The sequence below is a fragment of the Atractosteus spatula genome, chromosome 6 (assembly GCF_055471065.1).
Source record: "Atractosteus spatula isolate fAtrSpa1 chromosome 6, fAtrSpa1.hap1, whole genome shotgun sequence".
Taxonomy (NCBI): domain Eukaryota; kingdom Metazoa; phylum Chordata; class Actinopteri; order Semionotiformes; family Lepisosteidae; genus Atractosteus; species Atractosteus spatula.
Window position 1 is genome coordinate 7,208,266 of NC_142711.1, and position 17,246 is coordinate 7,225,511.

Here is a 17,246-nt window from a genome sequence, read left to right on the forward strand (position 1 = left end):
ATTTTCTTTGAAAGGCCGTTTTCTAAACTAAAAGGAGAGAGGAAACATATTAGTTCCTAACGAAATGGTCATCCGTGCCGCATTGTTTGGGGGTGATGGACATGGTTTCTGTCCATAGAGTAGAAGCTGAAACAATGGTGATATGAGTTTGTAAGTACTACAACCTGCATTAACCTGTGATGAACCTAATGATGAGTGAACTATAGGGGCAGGGTAAGGTCTCTGTGATGAACAGAAGAGGATGTTCAAATTCCTCTCACTGCCTGCGAACGACTAACAGCAAATTCCAGGATGTCTCTGCTTCCATGGAGCAAACAAATCATTTTCTTGTGCCCTAAAACAAGTGATTTTCTCAAACAGCAGATGTTGTATTAAATGAAACGTTTGGATTTTTAAATCCTTAGATTTTGGCAAGAGTAAAATTAATTTAAATTTTTTCCCTTGCAATATTGTATTGTTGTCTGTAGTTCGCTACATTGTTCGAAATGTGAAATAACGTGTAAACTGTATATATGAAAACTGTATAACTGTAAATTGTAAAATATGTAAACAGAGACTGTATTTGTCAAAGTAAAAATCTGGTTATATCTGCGTGATCACAAGATTCCACTTATTAATAGTAAAAACAATTTAATGGACAATATTTTCTTATAAAAACTGATGAAACGTAAACCTAATTTCATTCTTAGTATGTGGTTTAACTGTGTTGCAATGGATCGAATTACAGGTAATGAGATTTTTATAATCTTATGGAGGCATTGAAAAAATAAAATGTTTTGGTATTTCTAAAATACGCAACTTGTGTATGACACGCAATTCATGTTATATGAACCAAATCAAAGTTTTACTGTGTGAAAAATGTAAATATACATGTTTGGCACAAGAAATCTTTTGTGCCAGATCATTCCCGGATGTCTTGAAACTGCAGTCATCTCAAATTAGGTGAATTCAGATTCAGATAACCTGCCAAGAGAAAATGTTCTTGAATAAAATGGAAAGAGTTACACCTACAGTAATTCAAAATGTGTTCGACGTCGCCATTGTCAACTGAGTACTCATAACAAACCCATCACAGTATTTTATCAATACATCGCAGATTTAATTGGGAACGTGTGAGCTGACAGTCGAGATTTCAACACTATTTTAAAAAAATAGAAAGAACAAAATAAGAGAGTTTTGAAGAAAAGGGAGGAGGGCATTTATGAAATCTCTAACATCTTTTCGAGACAATAAAACATCCAAACTCTCTTTGTGAGGCTGGAAGAAAAAACAAAACTCCGACAAGCAAGAAAAAGAAACATACTGTATGAATAACAGTGCGTTACTTTTTAATAGTCTCAGATGTACTTCAGCATTCCAGTCGATTTAAACTGTTTCAACTCGCAGTCACCTGCGTTGTAAATGCCTTTATCACTTCGGAGTGCCTACAGTAACAGATGATTGAGATCATTCATAGCAGCTCTCCCTGGGGAACGCTTGCCATCTTACCATCTATTACAACCAACACACACAACTATGAAACACTTTGGTTTAATACGCTTTAAAAACACTGTACAAGTTTAAAAAAAATTACTAGGGCCTTAAACATTTTCACAATTCTAATAGTAAGGTGTATTGTATAAACACAGGAAACAATCTAAGGTTCAAAAGCAACACACTTGAAATAATAATAATAATAATAATAATAATAATAATATTAGTGACGACAATTATTATTAATATTATTATTGCTGTTGTTTTTTTATTGTTGTCTATAAAATAAAGTCATGAACAGAGTTGGTTCATTCAAATGGAAGGGAGAATGTGGTAGAGGGCCATTCTCGGGGCGTCCCCTGGTGTTTCCGAAGCGAGCGATCCTAACCGTCGGCGCCCAGGCAGCCTCATTAATAAATCTGAAGTTTTCCCTAACCCGGCGAAGGATTAACCCCCGTATTTTGCTCGTTAGTGAAGGCGTGCGGCGGGGCGGCGCTACGGGGCTGACGTCAGGAATTGGCTATGTCTTCCCTGGCGGAGGTCGCTCGCCGCTTCTCTCTCTCTCTCTCTTCCCCGGCGCAGCGAGCGAGCGAGTGAGAGGGGAGTCACTACAGCAGACGAGCGGCGTGCGGCTCCGGTAACTGTTCACATCCTGCTTGCCCCCATTCAGACACACAGGCGCGCACTCACGGATAACACGGCTGTGGGGGGTTACCGGGAAAAAAAAAACAACAACAACAACAACAACCGTCAACGCTGCGCAATTCATTCTCCGGTCGCTCCTTTTTTTTTTTCCTTCATCCTTCTTCATCGCACTCTCTGGTCTCTGGATCCCGGACCCCCCCCCCCCTCCCCATCCCTCCACCACCCCTCCTCCTCCTCCTCGTCCCCCTCTTCACCCACCGTAGGAAAATACTACATCAAGACTGTACGGCGGGTTTGGTTTGCTTTCTTTTCTCTTCTTGCCCCCCTCTTCTGAATGACGGGCGGACGGTTCGACTTCGACGACGGCGGCACCTACTGCGGCGGATGGGAGGATGGGAAAGCGCACGGGCACGGCATCTGCACCGGACCCAAGAGCCAGGGCGAGTACTGCGGTTCTTGGTCCCACGGCTTCGAGATAGTGGGAGTGTACACCTGGCCCAGCGGGAATCTGTACCAGGGCTACTGGGCGCAGGGCAAGAGGCATGGGCTGGGCGTGGAGACGAAGGGCAAGTGGATGTACCGGGGAGAGTGGAGTCATGGGTTTAAGGGTCGCTATGGGATCCGGCAGAGCCTCAACACACCTGCGAGGTACGAGGGTACGTGGAGCAACGGTCTGCAGGACGGCTATGGGATTGAGACCTATGGAGACGGGGGTAAGCGGCGCTCTTCATGTCTGTCGTCTCTAGGTGCTGCTCGGTGCATGGGCAGCACACCTCCCCGGCTGCCGCGGCTGGATGTGACGGTGGCACGCAGGGAATGACAGCCAGATGATAAAAGTAAACTGGGAGGCAGTCGCTCCAGGATGAAATCCCGACGGGCAAAAAAAAAAAAAAAGCTGGAGCTCAAGTAGATACCTTAAAAAAATACCTTAAAAGCACGTGGAGCAGAGCGCTTCCACGAGCGAGCGAGTGAGGTTAACCTTCACGAAGGCATCACGTAAATAAAGTGATTGCCAGCTATCGTACTGGGAAAGCACATCCATCATGAGCGTCGGTGTGAGCTCTGGAAATTAACGCGGTTGTATACAGCCACGTTAAGGGAAAGGCGATAGCCTGCCCACAGTTCTGCACTGACACAGCGACATTGTGAGGGCTCCACTTTTTTTGTTCGCAGTTAGTAAAAATGTATACAGTCCGTTAAATTAAGTTCTTTTGCAGTAATCAGAAAGACCCAAATTGCACGGAATCGACTAGCGTTTATATGACATTGAGCACTTATAGGTCCAGCACAGCCATTTTAATGTGTGCTGTGGCAGCGTGTTATTGATATATGTGGTTTCGAATTGGACAGGTCAGCGCAGAGATTTTTCATAGAGGTCATGTCTAATAATAGTTGGTAGCTACTGCAACACGTACAGTAAAACTAGACCGGTTTTGAACTAAAGGAAAAGCCGAATTAAATATTGGCATTAGCTTGTTCGTTTTGCAACCAGAAATGCATTTTTGTGGTGTAATCAGATACCAGTGTGTTTTCATGCAAAGGCGACAGAAATAGTTGCTGTAGCTAAAACTTTCATCTCGACACCTCTGACGTTTGGCAGGAGCACTTGGAGAGATGTTATCTCTCTCGGTGTGATAGCCCCATAGCTCAAGACCGAGGAGTATCCTAGACTGGATAACTATCAATTTGCTTTTTATAATAATTTTATAATATTTTACATTGACGCCTCTCCGTTAAAATGTTTCGCGTAGAAACAAACGTTAATTCCAATATTGAGCGTAATCGTGATTTTGTAGTCATAAACTATATCGACAGTTAATAGACTTATGGATACTATGTTTTTTCTTAAGACTTGACAAGTGTTTAATGAAGTGGGAGTTAGTTAAATCAGACCTATGATCGATATCTTGGCATTTATCAAGTTGTATAACTCATATATATATTATCCAGGTTATACCCCTAGGAGCTAATTCCGATGTCTTGCTGTCATTTAGCAAGCAAACTATTCATGTTATCTTGGGTTATAGTGGTTATTTTCTTTATTTACTGGAATCTGTAAGATTCTACACTTGTCTTTTTGTTTTGAGCGTTTCGTGCGTCCAAAATATTAGGCTTCGTTGAAAAATCTTAAGAGAAGATCGATAAAAACAGTAGCGAGGTGTATTGTTTTGTTAACGGACTGTTCAGATATAAAGAACCAAAAGCTGCATTGTCAATTGGAAAACATTTTCCAACATTTATTCAAAAGTCATAGCATTAGTAGCAGCTAGAGCTATAGTTTGAAGAAGAAATGACATGACATCCTAAAAACAATGCAAGCATGCGCATGTACTGTACATGACTTCATACAAAACGTTAAACAACATATCGGCTTTTGTAATAATAAACGCGAACTCTCGCAGATCTGTGAAGAACAATAATGAGAGTATCCTATTGCACAGGAATCACTGCCGCAGCTTCTTCTAGGGTCTCCTTAACGCTGTTAATATTAGCAACAATACAACCGTTAGAATTTCTCCGTTTGCCACAAAGTTCAGTTTGCTCCTGTGTCAGAATTTATCACTGGAAGCCTCTAGATCAGCCCGAGTAAATATTCACTCTGCACTCGTCTTTCTGTGGGCAGGTGGGGGGAAACAACTGCTTTTCTCACTGTATTCAGGACTGAAGGGACATGGCCCAACAGAAGCTGTTGTGTCAAACAACGTCATATCCCACACGCAGAAGATGTTAACTCCAGAAAATCTCTCTAATGCTCACTACTTAGTGACCAAATTAATTGGTCAGGTTTTACTTTTTAAAAAAAGTGTGAAACCCGAGAGGTGCACATTAGTCAGCCCCGCACCTGTCTTTGTATCAGTGGGTGCTTAAGTCACGTTCAATAGAATGCAAATGTATCGTAATTTGATCATTAACAGAATATCTTACACCCCTATTTATACAACTAGTTGAAAGTGCAACCAAAATTAGTTACCACTGCGGTTTTGACAGAGCCCTTCCACTCACTGCCTTGACTCCCACCAACAACCATCCCGAAGAAGCAGAAGAAGGTTTCTTCAGAATCAAAATGGCAAAAAAACGCCACCGAAACAGATTATGCTCTTAGCGTTTATTAACTTACAGAGGGATGGCCCTGCCAAGGGTGGGTGGCGTAGTGGGGTGATGGACAGAAGTGCCCTACAGATCCAGGGTCCCAGGTTCGATCTGGTGTGTTTTCATCAGGTGTTCCAGGTCTTCTGCCTCCCAGAGACGTGCTAGACACTGTAAGTCGGACTGGCCTTTCCACATTGTGCCTTTCTTTGTGGCCCTTCCTCATACTGCTGTTCCTTTCAGGGGAAGAGTGGTTGTGTATCAGTAGTGCCTCCCTGGGCCCTTTGCTCCCAGGGTAGAGTGATAAAAACAAATAGGAGAGGCTACAAATGAGAGGTGACCATTATACCCATCTAGATGTTGTTTTCAGTGGTGAACTGATCCAGTGATGTCACCCAACCGTTTCTTGAAGGAAGCCAAGCTATCATCTTCAACATCTGGCTGGGCAGATTGTTCCCTACTCCCACCCCTCTTTGTGTACAGAGTGGCTCCTCTACCCAGTTTTAAGTCCTGGCTCGCCACTACCCTTGCAAGGAGACATAGCTTTCTGATCATTGGTGGAATTAGTAATAATATAAACCTAACAGGCCATTTCTGTGGCAGAATACAAGTACATTCTGCATGTCCTGTAAATTTGGTGAGGTTCACTCTTTCCTCTTACTGGATATTGTTATGTGTTAAAATTTTCCTGAACAGCAATTATGTTTCCCAGCATTACATTCATCCTGAGTTGTACTCGGAGTGGAATTTCTGAATTGACTATCACAAGTTATATTCACACACTATTGTAGGATGTTTTCAGCTTTGGCAAAAAGTTACATTTCTTTAAATCTAGAGGGGGAAAGGACACCAAACAACAACGTACTTTACTAGACGGAGCATGGCAATATTTATGAGGTAGTTTAACTCGCATCCGATAAAGAAGGTCTATTGATTTACTTTTTAGCTTACACATGTTTTAAAAATGGTTTTAGAGAAGTGGACTTTTAAAGTGCAAGATTAAATTTCCCGGCTCTTTGCTCAATATGCATTCTTAATGGGTTCCATTAAATCTCAAGTGATGTATGCTAGCTTAAAATATGGTGCAATGTGTAATATGAATATTTATTTATTTTTTATAACCAACTTTTTATTTTAAATAAAAACTGAGATGACCTCAGATTGGGTGTTTTGAGCAAAGATGAAGTTTCAAAAGAGACTAATGATAAGAGGTGAGGGATACAAAGTTTTAATGAAGTTAATGTAATCCGTACTGTCCAATTTACCTGCACTCTGAAATAGTATTGGAAATAATACGTTATGTGTTTGGATGGCACAAATGTTTTACATATGAATTATTTAATTTGTCAGAGGTGAAGTATTTAGAACTCATGCAGTTCAGAACTGGGAAATTTCTTTATGAAAACAAGAACTAACTTAGCATTCTGTCAGATCTAAGATCAGGTCTATCAAATGCCATTAAGAAAACTGAGAAACTTTTGAAATTCGACTCCAAACCACGGAAGTCTTAAGAGAAGTGGCTGGGTTGGTTGCTTCACTTCTGATGGGACGTCAGATTAAAACGGGGTAAGGAACCTTAACATTGGAAGCTTTCTTAGTAGGGTTGCTGTTGTTAGACCCATCAAGAGAGCCTGAAACCATCTTGTAAATCAAAAGCCATGGTAGGCAAAGTTTAGGTGTCCTCGGTATGTTGTTGAGGGTTCTCATGGCTGAGCTGTGTGACGTATTTGAATTGTGGGGTTGCGCAGTAACTCTTATGATTCTTTTGTCGTTCTACAAGGTACTTACCAGGGGCAGTGGATGGGAGGAATGCGACATGGATACGGGGTGCGGCAGAGTGTGCCTTACGGAATGGCTACGGTTATCCGTTCGCCGCTGCGAACGTCCCTGGCCTCGCTCCGCAGCGAGCAAAGCAATGGCACTGTCCTACATGACATTACAGCCGACAGCCCCGCCGGGACGAGAGGGGGGTTCGTTCTGAACTTTCACAGCGACAGCGAGGTAATGACCGGGAAGAAGAAGGGCCTGTTCCGAAGGGGGTCGCTGCTCGGCAGCCTGAAGCAGCTCCGGAAGTCGGAGTCGCGGACGTCCATCTCGAGCAAGCGCAGCTCGGCGCGGAGCGACGCCACGATGAGCCGCATCAGCTCCAGCGACGCCAACTCGACGATCAGCTTCGGGGACGGGGACCTGCCCGACGAGTACTTCCCCATGGAAGACCACGTCGACGCCACCACCACCGAGTCGTACATGGGCGAGTGGAAGAACGACAAGCGCAACGGCTTCGGCGTCAGCGAGCGCTCGAACGGCATGAAATACGAGGGCGAGTGGATGAACAACAAGCGGCACGGATACGGGTGCACGACGTTTCCCGACGGCACAAAGGAGGAAGGAAAGTACAAAAACAATGTCCTGGTGCGGGGGATTAGGAAGCAGCTTATTCCGCTCAAAAACACAAAAACAAAAGAGAAAGTGGATAGAGCGGTGGAGGGAGCGCAGCGGGCAGCAGCTATAGCTCGAACCAAAGTGGAAATCGCAGCCTCAAGGTGAGTGCGGCCCCTCTTCTCCGTATGTCTGCTAACGTGGAAAGGTGGCTTTTTCACACCTCGGAAAATGTCGTGTAGAATTCGAGCGTCACCTGAGGGAAGCTTTTTGGCGATTATGTGGAAACGCCTCTGTGAAGGGATGTTGTTTCAGGCTTGAATGGGCGCTATATCCTTCCCATGTTGGATGTGGGCTGGCTTTGTTTTCTCAAAACCAGAAATAACTGCAGACTCTGTATAGTTTTCTTGTTTTGTTAGGTCAGTTAAGGCCCTAAAAGCTGCATGAAAAGGTTTTAGAACTCATTTTAAATTCTTCAGGTGCTCTAATAGGATGATAAAAGAAACAATTGCAGGTCTTTTGAAATGTGTCTCCTTGAAACAGATTAATGCTTGGCTACCTGTAGAACCAGGAGATAACAGGATAATAAGGTATCAAATTGTAATGGACATGCTGAACTAATTCACTACACTCTATTGCACCATGACTTTCAAGTACACTTTGACAATTTAATACAAGTTATGTGTAAAACGAATATTAGTGGCTGTGTGCTACACTGAATTCATACAAAACAAGAGTTTGGTATATTTTGTAATTATATTCTGTTCAATTTAAAAACATATGTTTTTTACACAAAGGCACTCTGTTTTAGACCCACTAAACCTGGAGAAATCTTCTTGCACTAGTTTGGTTTGGCCCATTATTATTATATCGTAATATCAATACTGTAATTGAGGCAATTGTTTTATACCTCAAACAAGGGTTGCTTGCTTTTACCGAAGGAAGACAATCATGGAATACATCAGGTTGAACTTAATATCTTAATATTAAGTCTTAATATCTTTTTTACCAAGGAACTGGCAGACAGCCATGCTTCAGGGGTGACCTACAGTGCTTGAAATTAGTCTAGAACCTTTCCCACCTGTGTTATTTGTAAGAACATAAGAGAGTTCACAAATGAGAGGATACCATTCTGTCCTCAAGGCCCTTTGAGTACTTACTAGCAAATGTATCTGAAGAAATCATCCTGACGTTTCTTCTTTACTAGGGTATCAACTTCAACAAATGTTTGGCAGTGTAGCGGAGCTAGTTTGGGCACGGTGACGTCAGCGCCCTCTCTGCGCGTAGCAGGGACCTCAGCTGCCTGGGCTGGGAGAGGTCTCCTTTAGCTCACTCGGCTGGTTCCCTGTTGCGTTACACTGGAGACCCGGGTTCGCACCCAGGTGTTGTGGGACGAACCGGCGGGGTGGAGCGGCAGGGGCACGAGCTTCACGCGGAACCGCGACGGTCCCATTGGTGCCGTGACCCGGATGGGAGTGTCCTTCGCCGAGGTGAAGTCGGCAGCGGAGGGTGTAGCGGAGCTAGTTTGGGCACGGTGGCGTCAGCGCCCTCCCTGCGCATAGCAGGGACCTCAGCTGCCAGGGCTGGGAGAGGTCTCCTTTAGCTCACTCGGCTGGTTCCCTGTTGCGTTACACTGGAGACCCGGGTTCGCACCCAGGTGTTGTGGGACGAACCGGCGGGGTGGAGCGGCAGGGGCACGAGCTTCACGCGGAACCGCGACGGTCCCATTGGTGCCGTGACCCGGATGGGAGTGTCCTTCGCCGAGGTGAAGTCGGCAGCGGAGGGTGTAGCGGAGCTAGTTTGGGCACGGTGGCGTCATCGCCCTCCCTGCGCATAGCAGGGACCTCATAGCAGTTCCGCCGGAGCCCCGGGTTCGCGCCCAGGTGTTGCGGGATGAACCGGCGGGGCAGGAGCCCGCGTGGAACCGCGACGGTCACAGCAGCTTAGTGCATGCTCCCACAGCTCTTTGTGGAAAGAAAGGCCTCCTTTCCTGACTGGAGAATTGTATCCAGCTGTTTGAATGAAACTAGGATATCAGCTTCTACAACATGGATGGGCCACGGTCCACAGTCCTACAACCCCTTGTGTAAAAAAGTGCCTTGTGTTCTCCGAGTTAAATGCACTTCCACATACACTGTAGTTTCCACTTGTGAAGTATGAACCAGAGCCCGCTGATGATTCAGAGTCTTTGTCTGTTTGTGAACATTTCTTCGTGTCACACATTGAATCTGTGCTAGACGGACATTTTTTGTTTATGCCACAGGTCTACTGTCCTTTCAACCACAAAGAAACAAATCACTGCATGTCGTTCCTCTATTATACAGATTTCTAGAGGTGTTCAGACATTAGTCAGTAGTCCCTCTGTAACAAATATGTTAAAGACAAAAAATACAGATAAGTCTTCGTTTATACAAATATCCAATTTAAGAATAAAGACACAGAAATAAGAATTTAAGGTGTCATTAGCTATTGAAAATGGCCTGTTATTAACAAGTACCTTTCTCCAAGTGTGACAAAAAATAGGTATCCAAAGCTAAAGTTGTTGTTCCTAAGGTTTTGTCTATTTTTTCATTCTCTTTGGCAAATACAAAAACAGGTACCAGATTACGTAGTAAAGAAACATAGTGAAGAATTATTCAATTACAACAGCTGTACTCCTTGCACAGACAAATTGATGTTTTGGATGTTGCTTTAACATTACTTTCGAAAAGCATCCCCATCTTCACCGTTTCATGCACCTGCTGGGTTTTGAACAGCAATCCGAGTGCTATTAGGGAGACGACAAGGATTATCCTTTCCAGCTACTGCGTCTGACACTTGAGAGTGGTCACATTGGAAAACATTTATATAATCAGAGCCCTCGTGCAAAAAGTCATGAGATAATGCTTCGCAATATTCTGATGTGCAAGCAGTGCCCTCAGCCTTCCCCATTAAAGGATTGTCATTACTTAGTGTAATAACCTAGGTCGGAGGCGACTTTGCAAAACAATTTGTAAAAGTCTGTTGCTCAGATTATTTTGATCGCAAACAGCAGGGAATTGAGTTTTCCCGCTGACTCGAAAATGACTGTGAGACATGCGCACAGAGAAAAAGGGTCAGCCAAGTGTTTTATTAACAGAATATACAGCAGCTTGCAACACAAATATTAAGAGTGCTGGTAATTCAGTGGAGGTAAAGAAAAACGGTAACTTTTGGAGATATTTGTGCAATGTACTTTAAAGTATTTTGCAGTGTTTCAACTTTGTGTCTAAAAAAAACATTTGTGGCATTACTGGAGGTTGCATAATGTTAGAGGGTGCGTTATGATTGTATTGATTGAACTCATGTGACACAAGTTTCACAGAACTACTGTACAGTGAATGGGGAAAGTGCAGTAGGACTGAAGACAGAGTTGACGTTTGGGACTAGAAAGCAATGGATTTCCAGGTGTGTTTTCAAGCAGGTTACGGACAATTTAATAACCCAGCTATGGCCTGTTCACCTGAAAAAAAACAACAAATAGCATTTAGTTTTTGTAACTTTGGTTATACTTTCACCAAAGAGCTATTGCCCTGGAGGCACGGGTTCATGATGAACATCCAATCATTAACATGTTTTGTAGAGCATGTAGCTGCTCTTGAGCAAGGACTGTACCAATGAGAGATCAAAAACTCATAAAGAAATTGTAGAGGACTTAATATAGTAAGTACACTGCTCAACGTCTTTAAGTATTATGTTGATTTTTTTCCTTCTCCTTCCTCAATAAAATAAAATTACACGTGCCACATATTCTGACACAAATTAGTCCCTTGGGTCATTCAAGGTTACTGATGTCAAAGCTTTTTCATTCTCAAGTTTTCCATTTGAAATTCATGAAGGGCTGTTCCCTTATTCAAGGTTATTATATTACACAAAATATAATTTTTGTGAGATTGACTTTCATGTGAATTTTGAACTTAACATTTTTTTAGAGGTTTGGTGTTCTAGATGCAGTATATCATATCTGTGAAATATATCGTGCAGGTTCCAGTATTCCAGTGCAGGTTAAAGGATTTGAGAAAAAACACACTGACTTTTTATTTTTAAATAAACACCAGCCCACTTTCACAGTCACAGAAATGTGTGCAGGTAAGTGAACTAGATTGTGTAGAAGGGAATCACAAACACCCCATGAAAGATTAGACCACAAATACACTGTAGGTATGTTCGATGTCAAAATCCCAACCCATCTAATACACATATATTTTATATAAACCATATATACAAATGTATTTAAAAGTTTTTCGCAGTCCTTATCAACAGCCAAAGCAAAACTGCTAAACAAAAAAATAACAAATAATAATAAATTCAGTAATGGTCAAATGAGATGTACAGTATATGTAATCTTATATTAAACATTATCTGTCAACATATTGTTGATGTATTCTTAACAAAAATGGAAGATTGAGGTGCCAAAGACTATTGCAAATATATTTTTGCAACCATCCTACTAAAACAACTTCATATTACAGATTGTGTTACTGCTTGTAGATCAGTGAATTAGCTCAGCACAATGAAGAAAACATTCTCTTCATTCCTCACTGCATCAGGGCCTTTGATCGTGTATTCTTTGGATTTATAAAAAATAATGTGGAGATAACGTAGACCGGGGTGGCATGGTGGCACAGCAGTTAGCATTGCTGTCTTGGAGTGCTGTAGCCCTCCGGTTCAACTAGTAAAAATAAGTTTATCAAACTGAAAATCTAGCTTCAGAAAACGCATAGTAATTTTAGACACAGCTGTAATTTCAATGTATTTACTGCTGTGAAATCTTATTTATTTAGATCATGATTTAGATCATTAAGACATGCATTAGGAATCCAGATATTTCTGGTGGAAAAAAAAAGATAATATTTAAGCATAAGTATTAATTGAATTTCTCCACCTTTGTGAATTTTGCTAAGCAATGAAAAGCGTGTTTGTTTTTCAGTGAAGTTTATATCAACTATTTCTATGTTTATATAATTTGTGTTCATTAACATAGAATACTGGCATGTTTTATGCATTTTATTTTATCTAAGGACTAAAACATTTAGATGATGATGATGTGGGATATTTTTACATACTGAATGAGTCTTACAAAAAAAATCTCTAGTCTACAGCAATCATTTGTGCATGTCATTATATATGTACAGGAGGTAGGTTGTACACTTATTTAAAAAAATAATAATGCCGTAAGTACCTTAATGCCTCTTCATCCTATAATCTTAACTAGGGTATTATGAATGACATAAAGCATTAACATTAAAAAATAATTAAGTTCTGTGTCATAAAGTGGACTTTTAAAAACAATTATTTTAATTAATGTTTTAATACATTTTCATACTTTTTGGAGGCATCGCCAAACCTGGATTTACTGATCTCCTGTAAAACTTTAAACATTATCACGTAAAAAGATAACAGATTTGAAAAACACTTTCTCTATCATTATGAATTGTATTACGTGAAAAAAAGTTACATGCCAGGTTGCATAAGCTGGTTAGAAATTAGCATGGGGACTGACATGACATCTGTTCGATATGTTATTGCCCCTGAATGCTAAGAAAATAACTCCTGCTGAACATGCACTGCTTAAATTTAGCAAGAGTGTGCAGGAGCTAAATGTGCTGTTATTGAAACTTGTGAAAACTCTGCCTGCATAAATACATTCCATCAAATAAGAAATGTGGAAACGGGAGCAGTATATCACTCACTGGCTATTACATTGGGGATATTGGTGTGTGTGAAGTCGCAAAGATGGATAAATGAGACAAAAACTTTGAAATATATCCTAAATGGATTCCTCCTTCGACATAGTGTTGCCTGCAAAGCTGAGCATATGAAATTAAACTTTAATTGTTTTAAGTTATTTGTGTTAAGTTATGATACACGTGTTGAAAATATGAAGTATGAATAACTGGCAGCTCCCAGCGACCAGCTGTTTGTGGTTAATCTTCTCTACATTAGGAGCACCCCAACTTTCACACTAGAGCTCAACAGAATGATCTATGTGGATTTAACCTTTCTAAACTCCAGATTTAACCTCCAGATTGTATATCGTATATGATTTCTTAAGCAAGCTTTCCCGTAAATTTTTGTGGACGTGTAAAGAGATTGAGATGGTTTAATTCATCTAGGACACACTATGACTATATTAATAGTATCCCCAGGATGGTGACAAGGCCAAGTGGTCAATGCAGAGTAAAAACATACAGATTTATTTTGGTCACTGCACACAAATCATTCTTGTAAATTGATGTTTCCCTAATATTAGTTGTTCTTGTATGACTTAAAATAGACTTACTATAATATCAGTGTAGGTATTATGTTTCATCTTAAACTGACATGATACTGTATGTTGTGCAGTTTCAGTTTTTAGAGATGTTCCTCTGGCATATTGATAGTCTACATGTTTCTTAGCATTTGTATTCTAAACCTTAGAAATTTCAATCTAAGCACACAGTGCACACTTCTTATGGAATTTCCAAATTAACAGACCTCTATTTTTATCTTAAACACCAAAGACATTTTTTTTTTCACTTTTCCATGTTGTTCATTTCTAAAGCTTCGCTTTTCCTTGGTCGGAATTTCCTTCCTTGTCAGCACAGGGGAGCCGTTCTGGAGAAGGCCAGCTGCATGGAGCTCAGCCTGGCTGGTCCTGAGAGGGCGGCTCAGAATGAGAAAATTGCCCCTTGCTTGAGAGTAGCAGTCGCACGTGCAGCTCTGCTGTGGTGTGTCAGCACTGTACTCTGACTAAATAAGGCAAAGCCCAAGTTGGCTTATCAGCATTTGACAGGAATATAGACCACCAACAGCTGATACAGTAGCCCATGTTTGCTGTGCTATCATCTGCTCGTCCATTCAAATGTGTGTTTATCGCTTGCTATGCTGCTGACTTCCATCGGAGTTTAATTCCACAGCTACCCACTTCAGGTGTGGTTCAAGTGGGCTTTTTAGGAGTACTTGGTCTCTAAAGCCCTTGATTCAAGACATAAAACAGATGCCAGTGTGTCCTGGGCTTGCATGACTGTCCTACCACTTCAGTGTGCAATGAACCCAGCCCTTGTTGTCGTTATATCAAATCCATTGATAGTCTCGCAAACTCTTTTTAAGGGACGTGCGCAGTCCCACACAATAGTATTCACACCCTCTGCAAGAAACACGGTGATTCATTGAAGTGAAATATTTGGGAATGCTGTCACCATTATCTGTTCATTTCGTTCTCCCTTATGTGCGTTGTTCTGTTTTGGGAGGAACATTCCCAGCAAATTTTGCACAGGAGGTGAAAGTTTTGAAAATTGCCACCTGGATGAGGGCAGGTGGAACAGAAGGATTAATGGTACTGTAAGATTTTTTTATCCCACTGTTCAGCTAAGTTTCTTTGAATGTCCCACTTCACTATAACAGAAGTTACTGCAGTATGTCTAAATCTTTACCTTAAAAGCCATAAGCGGTTCAGTGTATTGAATATGCAAAGCCTGAGCTTCTGCCTCAACCACCTGGCTGGGAAGCCTATTCCATTTACACACAACTCTTTGTGTAATGAAGTGTTTCCCGTTTTCTATCCGAAATGAATTCCTTTTTTCTATCTCTTTCCCCGCGATCCCGTGCCTCTGCTTTCGCTGCCAAGAGTGCAACAGTCCCCGGAGTCCGTCTTTACCCCTTTGGATCTTAAATCCTTGAATCAGATCTCCTGTTAATCTCCTGTGTTCTCGACGGAAGAGATTTATTGCCATTAGCCTGTCCATATACTGTACAACAGTCTCCTGAGACCAGGAGGATCATTCTTCTTGCTCTTCTTTCATCTCTTTCCATGGTTTTAATACACATTTTGTGGTATGGCGACCAAAACTGACCAGTATTGTAAGGTATTGCTAGAGCATTGCAAACCTAAGCATAACTTTGGATATACAGTAAATTCCACACCAAGTGGCAAGTATTAGGAGATACAGTATACTATTAGTATTTACTAGGATACTATTAGAGATATACTATCCAAGTATTAGGAGAGTTTTTTGTTTGCTTCCCCACCTGGTCTTGAGTGGTATCCTTTTCACATCTAGCTACCTGCAGCTACACATCTCCCATACACTTTACACTATACATGCTCCTACTGGCTGTGTGGATGCTTTTATCCTGATCGATATTAGATTTCTTCCGCCACGTGTCTGTCGCTCCATAATTTTGTCTAAGTCTCTATAATTCCCTGTTTCTGCATTTGCAACGCCACCTGCTTTCACTGCATCTGCAAATTGATCTTATTTGCTAAATACACCAGACTCTAAATATTCAGGATGTGTCTGAATGGATCCCTGCAGTACACCAATGCTTACATCAGGGCTGCTTTGTATCCATTAACTATTTTTCTTTCCATATGCACACATTTCCTTGGATTCTTATAGCTTTTGAGAACCAGGTTTTTGTTAGCACTTCACCAAAGCTTTCTGCAAGTCTAAATGTACAGTATGGTATATTTTAGTTTTATGTGCCATCCATTTCGCTTGGTAGACAAATTCTAGCTCATTAGATAAATGGGACATTTTCTTTCTAATTCCTTGATAGCTGTATCTTAAAATGCCATCATTTTCATTGTGTATTATTAGGTGTATTGTTCTAATTTAATCATAGCTATCATTTCTAAAACTTCACCTGTAACAAGTACAAATTATATGTTTATAGTTTCCTAGTCCAGTTCTCTCCCTCTTTTCATAAATTGGTGTCACATCTGCTGTTCTCCAGTCTAGGTACAGCTCCCATGGTACTGAGAGTTGCAATATCCTAAGTGGCAGTCTGTGAATGTCCTTGAGTATGAATGGAAAATTACTATCAGCGCCTGATGATTTATTGATTTGTAGTTCCCCTGCTATATATAAAACTTCATCGTCAGTTACAGTATGTTAAAAATGTGCAACGTAGATGGAGCTTGTTCTGTGATATGACTTGAATTATTCACATCTTTATAAAAAAAACCTCTGTGAAATACATAATTTGTATATCCATGGAGTTTTGTCTTCTATTATTAATCCCCAGATATATCCTAACTACTTCTGCTTTTACTGTTCTTTCGCTGTTTTAGTACTGGAAAAACATTATGTTTTGCTTCTATTGCAGTATTCTTTCCTGTCTCTCTGTCAGCTATTCTAGTATATATTTCAGATGAACCTTAAACTCTGCACTCTCTTTTTATCTCTATCTTCGACCCTTGTTTTATCTTAAGCGTTCCTCTTTTGAATTAATTGATAATATCTCCATTAAACTCTTTTGATTATATTTTGCCAGACTTTGACTTATTTAGTGCCATCTGAGTTCCAGGAAAATTTAAAATTAGACAAAACTATTCTACCATTTTATATTTTGAAAAAAAAAACAGTATGTCAACAGTACAGAACAGCTGTGAATAATTTATTTATTTCTGATTTCTTTGAGTTGCTTTGGCATGTAGTTCAGATTTAGAATGCTATCTTTCTGTAAATTCAGAATTTGCCAGTTTTTTATTTTTTATTATGCACGTTTCTATCTTCTAAACAAATTTGTGTAAAATAATGAATTAAGCAAACAAGTACATCAAACAAAAACTATAGACAGAACATATAGAAGGCTTGGAAAATTTTCTGCGCTCGTAACACAGGATATAGCATTGTAAACACTCTGAAGGAAATTTAAGT

The 17,246-nt window shown here is 40.8% G+C and overlaps 1 protein-coding gene across 2 annotated transcripts in view; it reads left to right on the forward strand.

Annotated features, from left to right (window-relative positions):
- The first annotated feature begins 2,032 nt into the window (after window positions 1-2,032).
- LOC148831743 (junctophilin-1-like) overlaps window positions 2,033-17,246 on the forward strand; it is a 60,264-nt gene continuing 45,050 nt past the window's right edge. The window contains exons 1-2 of one of the 2 annotated variants that reach the window (XM_088918939.1): window positions 2,033-2,831; window positions 6,986-7,748. In XM_088918939.1, coding sequence (XP_088775065.1) covers window positions 2,453-2,831; window positions 6,986-7,748 — 1,142 coding nt within the window. In that variant the 5' untranslated portion in view covers window positions 2,033-2,452. The remainder of the gene's footprint in view (window positions 2,832-6,985; window positions 7,749-17,246) is intronic. The other variant, XM_088918940.1, reaches the window with a different exon arrangement.